At 43.0% G+C, this 14,243-nt stretch overlaps 1 protein-coding gene across 4 annotated transcripts in view; it reads right to left on the bottom strand.

Moving 5' to 3' along the window:
• egf (epidermal growth factor) overlaps nt 1-14,243 on the bottom strand; it is a 172,406-nt gene that overhangs the window by 80,004 nt on the left and 78,159 nt on the right. For all 4 annotated transcript variants that reach the window (XM_087981173.1, XM_087981118.1, XM_087981124.1 and 1 more), the window contains exon 8: nt 3,486-3,608. In XM_087981173.1, the coding sequence (XP_087837299.1) occupies nt 3,486-3,608 (123 nt within the window). The remainder of the gene's footprint in view (nt 1-3,485; nt 3,609-14,243) is intronic.

Below are 14,243 nucleotides of genomic sequence, written 5' to 3'. Positions count from 1 at the left end.
TTGGACTGTGGGAGGAAACCGGAGCACCCGGAGGAAACCCACGCAGACACGGGGAGAATGTGCAAACTCCACACAGTCAGTCGCCTGAGGCGGGAATTGAACCCGGGTCTCCGGCGCTGTGAGGCAGCAGTGCTAACCACTGTGCCACCGTGCCGCCCCAATGGCATTTATTGCAGATATAATCTTCAGTAATCCGTATACTCTCCCTAAACTTCTACATCCAACAAGAAGAGCATATCACTCTACTAAAGGCCATTTTTGCTTCTTCCAATCTACAGAACCAGAAAATAGCACTGTCTTATTCCTCTACAAAACACTGCTCCAGGCTAACTTAATACTTATGGCTTATATTTTTAAGTTTAATCAAGAGACATATCTCAATAAAACATATAATCAAAAAAGAACTCACTCTACTCAATATTGCAGACTTTTTGTAAGGCCACACTTAAAAATATTCACTTATCTGTTTCTGTGCTGTGACCTGTCCCAAACAGGTTCCTCCAAGATTAGTTGTGAATTTCAATGTTTGTTAATTTTCCCAGATGCAATCCGATGTCCAGCGATATATGAATTCAAACAGCAAAGGCAGTAACTGCGCAGGTACACTGCTGTGTCAGTTAGCAGCGTGGGTTTCTCTCGCTCTCTCTCGCTCTCTCTCTCTTTCTCTCTCACCTGCACTGATCTCATCATGTGCTTCCTTGTCTGTTCCTCTCCCGTTTAAAAGAGATTTTCTCCCCCAAAGTTCCAAAACAATGCAACAGCATATAAAACATAAGTGCTGCTCCTGGAATTTGAGGAAATCACCACCAACACCTAAAATACCTCAAAAAAGGAGTAGCTGTTTCAGCCAGAAATTCTCCCTGTCCTCCATCTTGGTTTACCCAGAATCCATTTGGGACAATCTCTTGGCTGTGGCAGCAGTTGGAGAATCGGCAGCGATGAGGCTTTGACAGAGGTCTGTTCAATGGCAGCACAATTTGCTTCAACATGCTTTCTCCTTGGTGTTGCAGAGTCCGGGAATGGTTTGGCCGCTGCAGACTCTGGTGGCATCCCGTAACCACTTGGGAAATCAAGAAGTCGTGGATGGAGCAAAACATAAAATTTGTGCTAACTTTGCATTTTTAAATTATTTATCTCACTAAAATTGTGCCAGCTTATGGCAACTTGCACATTTTGTACAGTATTTGCATAAACACATGTAACAATAACCATTACATTATAAGTTAAGTCTTGCCCCTTTAATCTCAGAAGTGTTTTAATGGTGTGATAAGTGTTGATTGTTATCAAGTCAACTATCTGGCATGGAAACTCAACTCTCATAAACATAGAGTTACATTCCTTCATCTTTTCACTACTTTTTGTGAATTTTAAAATGCAATATTTAGAATATAATCTGAAAGTTTTCCTCTCTGTCTCTTTTTCCCTGCCTTTTTTCTTGACTTTTCTCTATTTTCCTCCATCTTGCATTGAAATCACCTATTCTAACAAATACTACCTTTTCAGTTCTCATTCTGTGAATTCCAAATCCTTCAGTCTTTTGGCTAGAGTTTTCGAGTTGCTTGCTCTGTTCATTCAGGTTTCAGGTGGTCTGGTTTCATTCTTGCAACATTATTGGCTCTCACATCCAGAATTATCCATATAAAACATTTAAAAACCTGCCTGGAGTTGTTTATTGCTCATTGATTAAGAACATAGAACATAGAAAAGTACAGCACAGAACAGGCCCTTTGGCCCACGATGTTGTGCCGAGATTTAATCCCAATGTAAAATATAGTAATTTAACCTACACACCCCTCAACTCACTGCTATCCATGTGCATGTCCAGCAGTCACTTAAAAGTCCCAAGGACTCTGCTTCCACCACCACAGCTGGCAACGCAATCCATGCGTCCACAATTCTCTGAGTAAAAAACCTACCTCTGATGTCTCCTTTATATCTTCAAACTATGACTCCCCGTACCAGTCAATCCTGCCCTGGGGAAAAGTCTCTGGCTAATGACTCTATCTATTCCTCTCATTATTTTGTACATCTCGATCAGGTCTCCTCTCTTCCTCCTTCTCTCCAGAGAGAAATGTTCGAGCTTATTCAACCTTTCTTCATAAGGCAAACCCTCCAGTTCAAGTAGCATCCTGGTAAACCTTCTTTGCACCTTTTCCAAAGCCCCTGTATCTTCCCTATAGTTGGGCGACCAGAAATGGACACAATATTCCAAGTGTGGTGTCACCAGGGACTTGTAGAGCTGCAGCAAAACCTCGCGGCTCTTAAACTTGATCCCCCTGTTAATGAAAGCCAAAACACCATATGCTTTATTAACAGTCTTATTCACTTGGGTGGCAACTTTGAGGGATCCTCTGTTCCTCCACACTACCAAGAATCCTGTCTTTAATCAGCATTCGAGTTTGACCTTCCAAAATGCATCACTTCGTATTTATCCAGGTTGAACTCCATCTGCCATTTCTCAGCCCAGCTCTGCATCCTGTCAATGTTGCGCTGCAGCCTGCAGTAGTCCTCTATACTATTAACGACACCTCCAACCCTTATGTCATCTGCAAATTTACTAACCCACCCCTCAACCCCCTCATCCAAGTCATTTATAAAAACTACAAAGAGCAGAGGCCCAAGAACAGAGCCCTGCAAGACCCCACTCAACACTGTCCTCCAGGCAGAATACTTTCCATCGACAGCCACTCTCTGCCTTCTGTCAGCCAGCCAATTCTGAATCCAGATAGCCAAATGTCCCTGTATCCCATACTTCCTGACTTTATGAATGAGCCTACCATGGGGAACCCTATCAAATGCCTTGCTGAAGTCCACATACACCACATCCACTGCTCAATCATCGTCGACCTGTCTTGACACCTCCTGGAAGAACTCAATAGGATTTGTGAGACATGACCTGCCCCTCACAAAGCTATGCTGACTGCCTTTAATCACACTATGCTTTGCCAAATAGTCATAATTCCTATCCCTTAGAATTCTTTCCAAAGAAGAATTGGACAATCTTTATTATGGTTTATTAGCATTCCCAGGTTTGATATGGGAATATGATGGAGGATCCATAAACGCTTTGTTGTGTGTTTCTTGGTGATTTAAGCAAAGTGGATCTGTGATTCTCACAGTTTACATCTCTTCTATTTCTGACAAAAAATTCTCACCCCATGGCTGGATTTATAAAAAAATAAATTTCTCATTCTGATTTTGTCCGCCTCATTAGCTTACTACTTAATACTTCAAGAAAACTTGTTCTGTTGTGTAGTCTGATTCATCACTTGCACATGAACTTAATTCATCCAAACTCTGCAAGTTCCAAGGATAAAAATATATATTTTGATTAATTTTGCAGAAGTTACTGTGAAATATTTCACATCAATCTTGTGTGTTTTAGGCCTTAACAGTGTAATTACCTATTGATCAACACATAAAGATTTTTTTCCACTTCACTTCATTGAAACATTTTTAAAACATTTTGCCTTCACATGTTGTACCTGAACATGTTTTTCCATCAGATCCTAAAACAGATCCTGGTCGACAGACACAGATTGGTCCTTTGGATGTTTGGATGCAATCATGGCTACATTCAGTGTAATTTTCCAAACAAGGGATAGGATCTGGTGAATAAAAGACAATAGAGTAGCAAATAAATTAGCATTGGTGAATAAAGAACAATAGTGTAGCAAATAAATTAGTATCGGGGAGTTGATTTAGCTCAGTTGGCAGGATTGTTAGTTTACAGAGTTAACAGCCTGGGTTCAATTCCCCATCACTGGTTTGAGGTTACCATGAAGGACTCTCCTTCTCAGCCTCTTCCCTTGCCTGAGGTCTGGTGGCCCTCAGGTTAAATCACCACCACTCACTTCTGTCTAATAAGAGAGCAGCTCCTATGGTCTGGTAGGACTACGGTGATAAAACAAATGATCATTATTGTTGTCTTTATAAAATATAACACATTACAATTCCTGCAATTGTGTGATGCTAGGTGACAGGCAAGGAACCATCTCCTTGCTTGTCACCTCCAATTCTACTGGGGACATTGAATATTCTTGAGTACATTCAAAGCAGTTCTTAATGCAGTATGAGAGCATTGGAACATTTTAATTCCATTTTTAGTGCCTATTTTTGTTTCTAGAAAGAGACTGTTGATTTTTGTTTCAAAAGGGTAATAATTGATTTGGAGGAAATATTCAATAAAGGTTTGGTGTGAATCAACCCTGAGTTGTGCAAAGTAAAGATCAAGTGTACGTGTTGTAGAACAGATAGACCTGGGGGTCAGGTACAAATTCATTGAAGTTTGCATCATATATAGATAGGGTGGTTAAGTAGGTGCTTAGCATGCTTGCCTCCGTTGCTCAATTTTTTGAGTATAAGAGTTGGCACATTTTGTTGTTGTACTCTTCCAGAGTACTGAGTGCAGTTCTGGTCTCCCTGTTATCGGAAGGATATTATTAAGCTGGCGAGGGTTCAGAAAAAATTTACCAGGATGTTTCCATGAATGGAGGGTTTGAGTTACAAGGAGGGGCTGGACAGTCTGGGATTTATTCCTGATGAAGGGCTTTTGCCCGAAACGTCGATTTTGCCTGTCCTCGGATGCTGCCTGAATTGCTGTGCTCTTCCAGCACCACTGATCCAGAGAATGGGATTTCTTTCACTAGAGTGTAGGCATTTGAGGGGTGACATTATAGAGGTTTATAAAATCATAATGAGTATGGATACGTAAATGGTAAGTTTCTTTCCTTAGAACGGGAGACTCAAGGACATTTTTTAAGGTGAGAGGAGAAAGTTTTAAAAATATATGAGGGACGACTTTTTTTCACGCAGAGAGTGGTTCATGTGTGGAATGAGTTTCCAGAGGAGCTGGTGAATACCTGTTTAAAAGAGAATGTTGAAACAATGTTTAAAAAAGAATTGTCTGTTTCCTTGCTGTATGTCTCTATGACTCCATGGCATGGCCCACTCCTATTACTGTAACTGCAACTCTGTATTAAACAGATCTCAGATTCTTCCATGTGTTAAGGGAGTTTGTGTTTTATCATTTATTTTATTTAAATAATGTTACTTTACATAACTTGGAATGAGTTAAATGTCCTCATCAATTTCTCTATTATAACTTATGGTCATTCTTACATATCTGTATACATTGAACAACAATATACTGCACTCAAGCAGTATATTTACAATAATTATGACTTGTTATTTATTAATTTGCTGATCATTCAGTGACTAGTCCAATGTATAGACTGTCATTAGGTTAAAACAGCTAAATTCCACATGTACTCGTGTAAAAGTAGAATTTCTGAGACCAAACATGGAAGGCCAGTGGTTTCTTCTGAAACCATAAAGTTAGTGGGTCAGCTTGCGCGTGTAATATTTTTGCAAAGCTGAAATTCACCCTCTCCCATTATCTTGTGACCTAATTGTTCAAAGATATTCACTAGCAGATTGTCAGATCAGAAACTGTTCCCACCAACACAGCCCCATGCTGGTGCAAAAGGGACCATTATTATTTGGGGCACCACGGTGACTCCGTGGTTAGCACTGCTGTCTCACAGTGCCACGGACCCAGGTTCAATTCCTGCCGCAGGTGATTGTCAGTGTGGAGTTTCCCTGTATTTGCATGGGTTTCCTCTGGTTGCTCCAGCTTCGTCTCACAATCCAAAGATGTGCAGGTTAGGTGAATTGGCCATGCTAAATTATAGAGTCATAGAGATGTACAGCATGGAAACAAACTGTCCATGCTGACCAGATATCCCAACCCAATCTGCACCCCACCTCTTCAAACCCTTCCTCTTCATATGGTCTCTTTATGGGCGGCACGGTGGCACAGTGGTTAGCACTGCTGTCTCACAGCGCCAGAGACCTGGGTTCAATTCCCGCCTCAGGCGACTGACTGTGTGGAGTTTGCACGTTCTCCCTGTGTCTGCGTGGGTTTCTTCCGGGTGCTCCGGTTTCCTCCCACAATCCAAAGATGTGCAGGTCAGGTGAATTGGCCATGCTAAATTGCCCGTAGTGTTAGGTAAGGGGTACATGTAGGCGTATGGGTGGTTTGCGCTTCGGCGGGGCGGTGTGGACTTGTTGGGCCGAAGGGCCTGTTTCCACACTGTAAGTAATCTAATCTAATCTAATATAACTATCCAAATGCCTCTTAAATGTTGCAATTGTACCAGCGTCCACCACATCCTCTGGCAGCTCATTCCATACATGTACCACCCTCTGTGTGAAAATGTTGCCCCTTAGGTCTCTTTTATATCTTTCCCCTTTCACCCTAAACCTATGCCTACTAGTTTATGATACGAAAGTCGGAGGAGTTGTTGACAGTGAGGAAGGATGTGGCAGGTTACAGCAGGATATAGAGAAGCTGCAGAGCTGGGCAGAAAGATGGCAAATGGAATTCAATGTAGCTAAGTGTGAGGTGATTCACTTTGGGAAGAATAACAAAAAGATGGGGTACTGGGCTAATGGTCGGATACTTGGTAGTGTGGATGAGCAGAGGGATCTTGCTGTCCATGTACACAGATCTCTGAAAGTTGCCACCCAGGTAAATAGTGCGGTGAGGAAGGCATATGGCGTACTGGCTTTTGTTGGTAGAGGAATTGAGTTCCGGAGTCCTGAGGTCATGATGCAGTTGTATAAGACTCTGGTGCGGCCGCATCTGGAATATTGTGTGCAGTTTTGGTCGCCATACTATAGGAAGGATGTGGAGGCACTGGAACGGGTGCAGAGGAGGTTTACCAGGATGTTGCCTGGTATGGAAGGAAGATCGTATGAGGAAAGACTGAGACACTTGGGGCTGTTTTCATTAGAGAAAAGAAGGTTTAGGGGTGACTTGATTGAGGTGTACAAGATGATTAGGGGGTTAGATAGGGTTGACAGTGTGAACCTTTTCCCGCGTATGGAGTCGGGTATTATAAGGGGGCATAGCTTTAAATTAAGGGGGGGTAGATATAGGACTGAAGTTAGGGGTAGGTTCTTCACTCAGCGAGTCGTAAGTTCATGGAATGCCCTGCCAGTAGCAGTGGTGGACTCTCCCTCTTTATGGGCATTTAAGCGGGCATTGGATAGGTATATGGAGGATAATGGGTTAGTATAGGTTAGGTGGGCTTGGATCGGCGCAACATCGAGGGCCAAAGGGCCTGTACTGCGCTGTATTCTTCTATGTTCTATGTTCTATGTTCTGGACTCCCCCACACCAGGGAAAAGACTTTGTCTATTTATCCTATCCATGCCCCTCATAATTTTGTAAACCTCTATAAGGTCACCCCTCAGCCTCTGACGCTCCAGGGAAAACAGCCCCAAGCCTGTTCAGCCTCTCCCTGTAGCTCAAATCCTCCAACACTAGCAACATCATTGTAAATCTTTTCTGAACCCTTTCAAGTTTCACAACATCTTTCCGATAGGAAGAAGACCGGAATTGCTGCAATATTCCAACAGTGGCCTAACCAATGTCCTGTACAGCCGCAACATGACCTCCCAACCCCTGTACTCAATACTCTGACCAATAAAGGAGAGCATACCAAATGCCTTCTTCACTATCCCATCTGCCTGCGACTCGACTTTCAAGGAGCTATGAACCTGCACTCCAAGGTCTCTTTGTTCAGCAACACTCCCTAGGACCTTACCATTAAGTGTATAAGTTCTGCTAAGATTTGCTTTCCCAAAGTGCAGCACCTTGCATTTATCTGAATTAAACTCCATCTGCTACTTCTCAGCCCATCTGGTCCAGATCCTGTTGTAATCTGAGGTAACCTTCTTCGCTGGCCACTACACCTCCAATTTTGGTGTCATCTGCAAACTTACTAACTGTACCTCTTATGCTCGCATCCAAATCATTTATGTAAATGACAAAAAGTAGAGGACCCAGCAATGATCCTTGTGGCACTCTACTGGTCACAGGCCTGCAGTCTGAAAAACAACCCTCCACCACCATCCTCTGTCTTCTACCTTTGAGCCAGTTCTGTATCCAAATGGCTAGTTCTCCCTGTATTCCATGAGATCTAACCTTGCTAATCAGTCTCCCATGGGGAACCTTATCGAACACCTTACTGAAGTCCATATAGATCACATCTACTGCTCTGCCCTCATCAATCCTCTTTGTTACTTCTACAAAAAACTCAATCAAGTTTGTGAGACATGATTTCCCACGCACAAAGCCATGTTGACTATCCCTGATCAGTCCTTGACTTTCCAAATACATGTACAGCCTGTCCCTCAGGATTCCCTCCAACAACTTGCCCACCACTGAGGTCAGGCTCATCAGTCTATAGTTCCAGGCTTGTCTTTACCACCCTTCTTAAACAGTGGCACCACTTTTGCCAACCTCCAATCTTCCGGCAACTCACCTGTGACTATCGATGGTACAAATATCTCAGCAAGAGGGCCAGTAATCACTTCTCTAGCTTCCCACAGAGTTCTAGGGTACACCTGATCAGGTCCTGGGGATTTATCCACCTTTAACCGTTTCAAGGCATCCAGCACTTCCTCCTATGTAATCTGGACATTTTTCAAGATGTCACCATCTATTTCCCTACAGTCTATATCTTCCATATCCTTTTCCACAGTAAATACTGATGCAAAATATTCATTTAGTATCTCCCCCATTTTCTATGGCTCCACACAAAGGCTGCCTTGCTGATCTTTGAGGGGCCCTATTCTCTCCCTAGTTACCCTTTTGTCCTTAATATATTTGTAAAACCCTTTGGATTCTCTTTAATTCTATTTGCCAAAACTATCTCATGTCCCCTTTTTGCCCTCCTGATTTCCCTTTTAAGTAAACTCCTACTTCCTTTATACTCTTCTAAGGATTCACTCGATCTATCCTGTCTATACCTGACATATGCTTCCTTCTTTTTCTTAACCAAACCCTCAATTTCTTTAGTCATCCAGCATTCCCTATACCTACCAGCCTTTCCTTTCACCCTGACAGGAATATACTTTCTCTGGATTCTTGTTATCTCATTTCTGAAGGCTTCCCATTTTCCAGTCATCCCTTTACCTGCAAATATCTGCCTCCAATCAGCTTTCGAAAGTTCTTGCCTAATACCGTCAAAATTGACCTTTCTCCAATTTAGAACTTCAACTTTTAGATCTGGTCTATCCTTTTCCATCACTATTTTATAAAGAATAGAATTATGGTCGCTGGCCCCAAAGTGCTCCCCTACTGACACCTCAGTCACCTGCCCTGTCTTATTTCCCAAGAGTAGGTCAAGTTTGGCACCTTCTCTAGTAGATATATCCACATACTGAATCAGAAAATTGTCTTGTATGCACATGAGACATTCCTCTCCATCTAAACTTTTAACACTGTGGCAGTCCCAGTCGATGTTTGGAAAGTTAAAATCTCCTACCATAACTACCCTATTATTCTTACAGATTGCCCATAGTCTTCAGGGATATGTAGGTTAGGTGCATTAGTCAGGGGTAATTGTAGAATAGAAGGGAAGGGGTCTAAGGTGGGATACTCTTCAGAGTGTTGGTGTGGACTTGCTGGGCTGAGGGGCCTTTTTCCATTCTGTCGGGATTTTATTCTACTCTGCACAGATATGAGGAGTTGAACACTTGCCTTTGAATGAATAGATTAGCACCCAGTGAACTTGACTAAGTACAAAGTGTCATTTCTCAGTATATCATGAAATTCAAACTACTTTTTAAACTGACCACAAAACACTGACTAACAGGGTCTTTCAAATTGGCTGTCTAAAACTCTCAAGCTGTGAAATCCACAACACAGGATGTATAATCGACCTAACCAGCCATCTTATTTGAAAAGGCATTTGAACTTGTGAACAACACATGATACATGTGAGGAAGCCATTTTATTGTCTGCTTTTAAATGAAGTTGCTGTGCAGACAAAGTTCCACTAAATCCCATTGAACCTACTTTACAATCCAAGTTGGTTCTATATCTACAGAAAGATGTTCTAGTTTTGGAGAGACTTGTAAGAATGATTTTGGGAATGAAGAGCGTGTCATATGAGGAGTTGTTGAGGTCTTTGGGTTTGTACTGATGGAGTTTGGGAGGATAGGGGGAATCTCATTATCAATTATTAAACACTGAGAGGCCTGGACAGAGTAGATGTGGAGATGTTTCCAATAGTATGAGCGACTAGGACCAGAGGGCACAATCTCACTGAAGGGATGATTCTTCAGAACTGAGATGAGGAGTAATTTCTTCAACCAAAGTCTGATGAATCTCTAGAACTAATTTATAGAATAGATAGAATAGAACAATACAGCACAGAACAGGCCCTTTGGCCCATGATGTTGTGCCGAACATTTGTCCTAGCTTAAGCACCCATCCATGTACCTATCCAATTGCCACTTAAAGTTCGCCAATGATTCTGACTCTGCCATTCCCACAGGCAGCGCATTCCATGCCCCCACCACTCTCTGGGTAAAGAACCTACCCCTGACATCTCCCCTATACCTTCCACCCTTCACCTTAAATTTATGTCCCCTTGTACCTGGGGAAAAAGTTTCTGATTGTCTACTCTATCTATTCCCCTGATCATCTTATACACCTCTATCAAGTCACCCCTCATCCTTCTCCGTTCCAATGAGAAAAGGCCCAGCACGCTCAACCTATCCTCGTGCGACCTATTCTCCATTCCAGGCAACATCCTGGTAAATCGTCTCTGCACCCTCTCCAAAGCTTCCACATCTTTCCTAAAGTGAGGCGACCAGAACTGCACACAGTACTCCAAATGTGGCCTAACCAAAGTCCTGTACAGTTGTAACATCACTTCACGACTCTTGAATTCAATCCCTCTGCTAATGAACGCTAATACACCATAGGCCTTCTTACAAGCTCTATCCACCTGAGTGGCAACTTTCAAAGATCTATGAACATAGACCCCAAGATCCCTCTGCTCCTCCACCTTACTAAGAACCCTACTGTTAACCCTGTATTCCGCATTCTTATTTGTTCTTCCAAAATAGACAACCTCACACTTGGCAGGGTTGAACTCCATCTGCCACTCCTCAGCCCAGCTCTGCAACATATCTCAGTCCCTTTGCAGCCGACAACAGCCCTCCTCACTATCCACAACTCCACCAATCTTTGTATCATCTGCAAATTTACTGACCCACCCTTCGACTCCCTCTTCCAAGTCATTAATAAAAATTACAAACAGCAGAGGACCCAGAACTGATTCCTGCAGAACTCCACTTGTAACTGGGCTCCAGGCTGAATATTTACCATCTACCACCACTCTCTGACTTCGACCAGTTAGCCAGTTTTCTATCCAACTGGCCAAATTTCCCTCTATCCCATGCCTCCTGACTTTCCGCATAAGCCTACCATGGGGAACCTTATCAAATGCCTTACTAAAATCCATGTATACTACATCCACTGCTCTACCCTCATCCACATGCTTGGTCACCTCCTCAAAGAATTCAATAAGACTTGTAAGGCAAGACCTACCCTTCACAAATCCGTGCTGTCTGTCCCTAATCAAGCAGTGTCTTTCCAGATACTCATAAATCCTATCCCTCAGTACCCTTTCCATTACTTTGCCTACCACCGAAGTAAGACTAACTGGCCTGTAATTCCCGGGGTTATCCCTATTCCCTTTTTTGAACAGGGGCACAATATTCGCCACTCTCCAGTCCCCTGGTACCACCCCCGTTGACAGTGAAGACGAAAAGATCATTGCCAACGGCTCTGCAATTTCCTCTCTTGCTTCCCACATAATCCTAGGATACATCCCGTCAGGCCCGGGGAACTTGTCTATCCTCAAGTTATTCAAAATGTCCAACACATCTTCCTTCCTAACAAGTATCTCCTCTAGCTTACCAGTCCATTTCACACTCTCCTCTTCAATAATATGGTCCCTCTCGTTTGTAAATACTGAAGAAAAGTACTCATTCAAGACCTCACTTATCCCTTCTGACTCAATACACAGTCTCCCACTACTGTCCTTGATCGGACATACCCTCGTTCTCGTCATTCTCATGTTTCTCACATACGCATAAAATGCCTTGGGGTTATCCTTGATCCTATCTGCCAAAGATTTTTCATGCCCTCTCTTAGCTCTCCTAATCCCTTTCTTCAGCTCCCTTCTGGCAATCCTGTAGCCCTCCAATGCTCTGTCTGAACCTTGTTTCCTCAACCTTATGTTCCTCAACCTCGTCAACCAAGGTTCCCTCACACGACCATCTCTTTCCTGCCTGACAGGTACATACATATCAAGGACACCGTCGTATCTGTTCCTTGAAAAAGTTCCACAGTTCCACGACATCCTTCCCTGACAGCCTGTGCTCCCAACTTATGCTCCTCAGATCCTGTCTTACAGTATCGTATTTACCCTTTCCCCAATTGTAAAACCTACCCTGTTGCACGCACCTATCTCTCTCCATAACCAAGGTGAAAGTCACAGAATTGTGGTCACCATCACCAAAATGTTCACCCACTAACAAGCCCATCACTTGTCCCGGTTCGTTACCAAGTACCAAATCCAATATGGCCTCCCCTCTGGTCGGGCAATCTACATAGTGAGTTAGAAAAGCTTCCTGTACACACTGCACAAACACCACCCCATCCAATCTACTTGATCTAAAGAGCTTCCAATCAATGTTTGGGAAGTTGAAATCACCCATGACTACTACCCTGTGGCTTCTGCACCTTTCCAAAATCTGTTTCCCAATCTGTTTCTCCACATCTCTGCTGCTATTGGGGGGCCTATAGTAAACACCCAACAAGGTGACTGCACCTTTCCTATTTCTGACTTCAGCCCATACTACCTCCAAAGGCAGATCCCCCTCAAACTGCCTTTCTGCAGCCGTTATACCATTTCTAATTAGCAATGCCACCCCCCCTCCTTTTTTACCACCCTCCCTAATCTTACTGAAACATCTGTAACCAGGAACCTCCAACAACCATTCCTGTCCCTCTTCTATCCACGTTTCCGTGATGGCTACAACATCGTAGTCCCAGGTACCGATCCACGCCTTAAGTTCACCCACCTTATTTCTGATACTCCTTGCATTGAAGTATACACACTTAAGCCCATCTCTGTGTCCGCAAGTACTCCCTGTCAGTGCTACCTTCTCGACAGCCTCCCTACATTCTTGGACATCCTGAAAAACAGCTAACCTACTTGCTGGACTACAAGTCCGGATCCCATCCCCCTGCCAAATTAGTTTAAACCCCCCCAAAGAGTGCGAGCAAACCTACCTCCGAGGATATTGGTACCCTTCAACAGAAGGCTGTGGAGGCCAAGTCATTGAATGCATTTAAGACAGAGATAGGTAGTTTCTTGATTAGTAAGCGGATCAAAGGTTTATCGGAGAAAACATGAGAATGGTGTTGAGAAACATATCAACCATATCAAATACTGAAGCAGACACAATGGGCTGAATTATCCAATGATCTAAAATGGTCTTATGATCACACCACTAATTATATTTCGCCAGAAGTATTAATACTTGTTAATATATGTTCACTTACAAGCCATAGGCAGATGGAATTGAATTTAAGTAAATGTGAGGTGCTGTATTTTGGAATAGCAAATCAGGCTTATACACTTATGGTAAGGTCCTGAGGAGTGTTGCTGAACAAAGAGACTTTGGTGTGAAGATTCATAGTTCCTTGGAAGTGGAGTGTCAGTTATATAAGATAGTGACGAAGAGCAGAGCACTGTTGGTCAGAGCACTGGTCATTTATTGGTCAGAGCACTGAGTATAGGAGTTGGGAGATCATGTTGCAGCTGACCAGGACATTGATTAGGTGACTACTGAAATATTGCATGCAATTCTGGTCTCTCTCCTATAGCAAGGATGTTGTGAAACTTGAAAGGGTTCAAAAAAGATTTACAAGGATGTTGTCAGGGTTGGAGCGTTGAGCTGTAAGGAGAGGCTGAATAGGCTGGGGCTGTTTTCCCTGCAGTGTCAGAGGCTGAGGAGTACCTTATAGCATTTTATAAAATCATAAGCAGTATGGACAGGGTAATTAGACAAGGTCTTTTCCCTGAGGTGGGGGAATCCAGAACTGGAGGGCATAGGATTAGGGTGAAAAAGGAAAGATTTAAAAGAGACCTAAGGGGAAATCTTGCCAGACAGAAAGTGGTCTGTGTATGGAATGCAAGAGGAAGTGTTGGAAGCTGGTACAATTACAACATTTAAAAGGCATCTGGATGGGTGTATGAATAGGAAAGGTTTAGAGGGATTTGGGCCAAGTGCTGGCAAATAGAACTAAATTAATTTAGGATATCCGGTCGGCAAGGACAAGTTGGAATGAAGGGTCTATTGCTATG

Source organism: Chiloscyllium plagiosum, unplaced genomic scaffold (assembly GCF_037043375.1).
Source record: "Chiloscyllium plagiosum isolate Xiang-an unplaced genomic scaffold, Cpla_swu_hap1 HiC_scaffold_1, whole genome shotgun sequence".
NCBI classification, from domain to species: domain Eukaryota; kingdom Metazoa; phylum Chordata; class Chondrichthyes; order Orectolobiformes; family Hemiscylliidae; genus Chiloscyllium; species Chiloscyllium plagiosum.
Note: the sequence above shows the minus strand (reverse complement) of the source record. Positions and strands in the feature narration are given on the sequence as shown.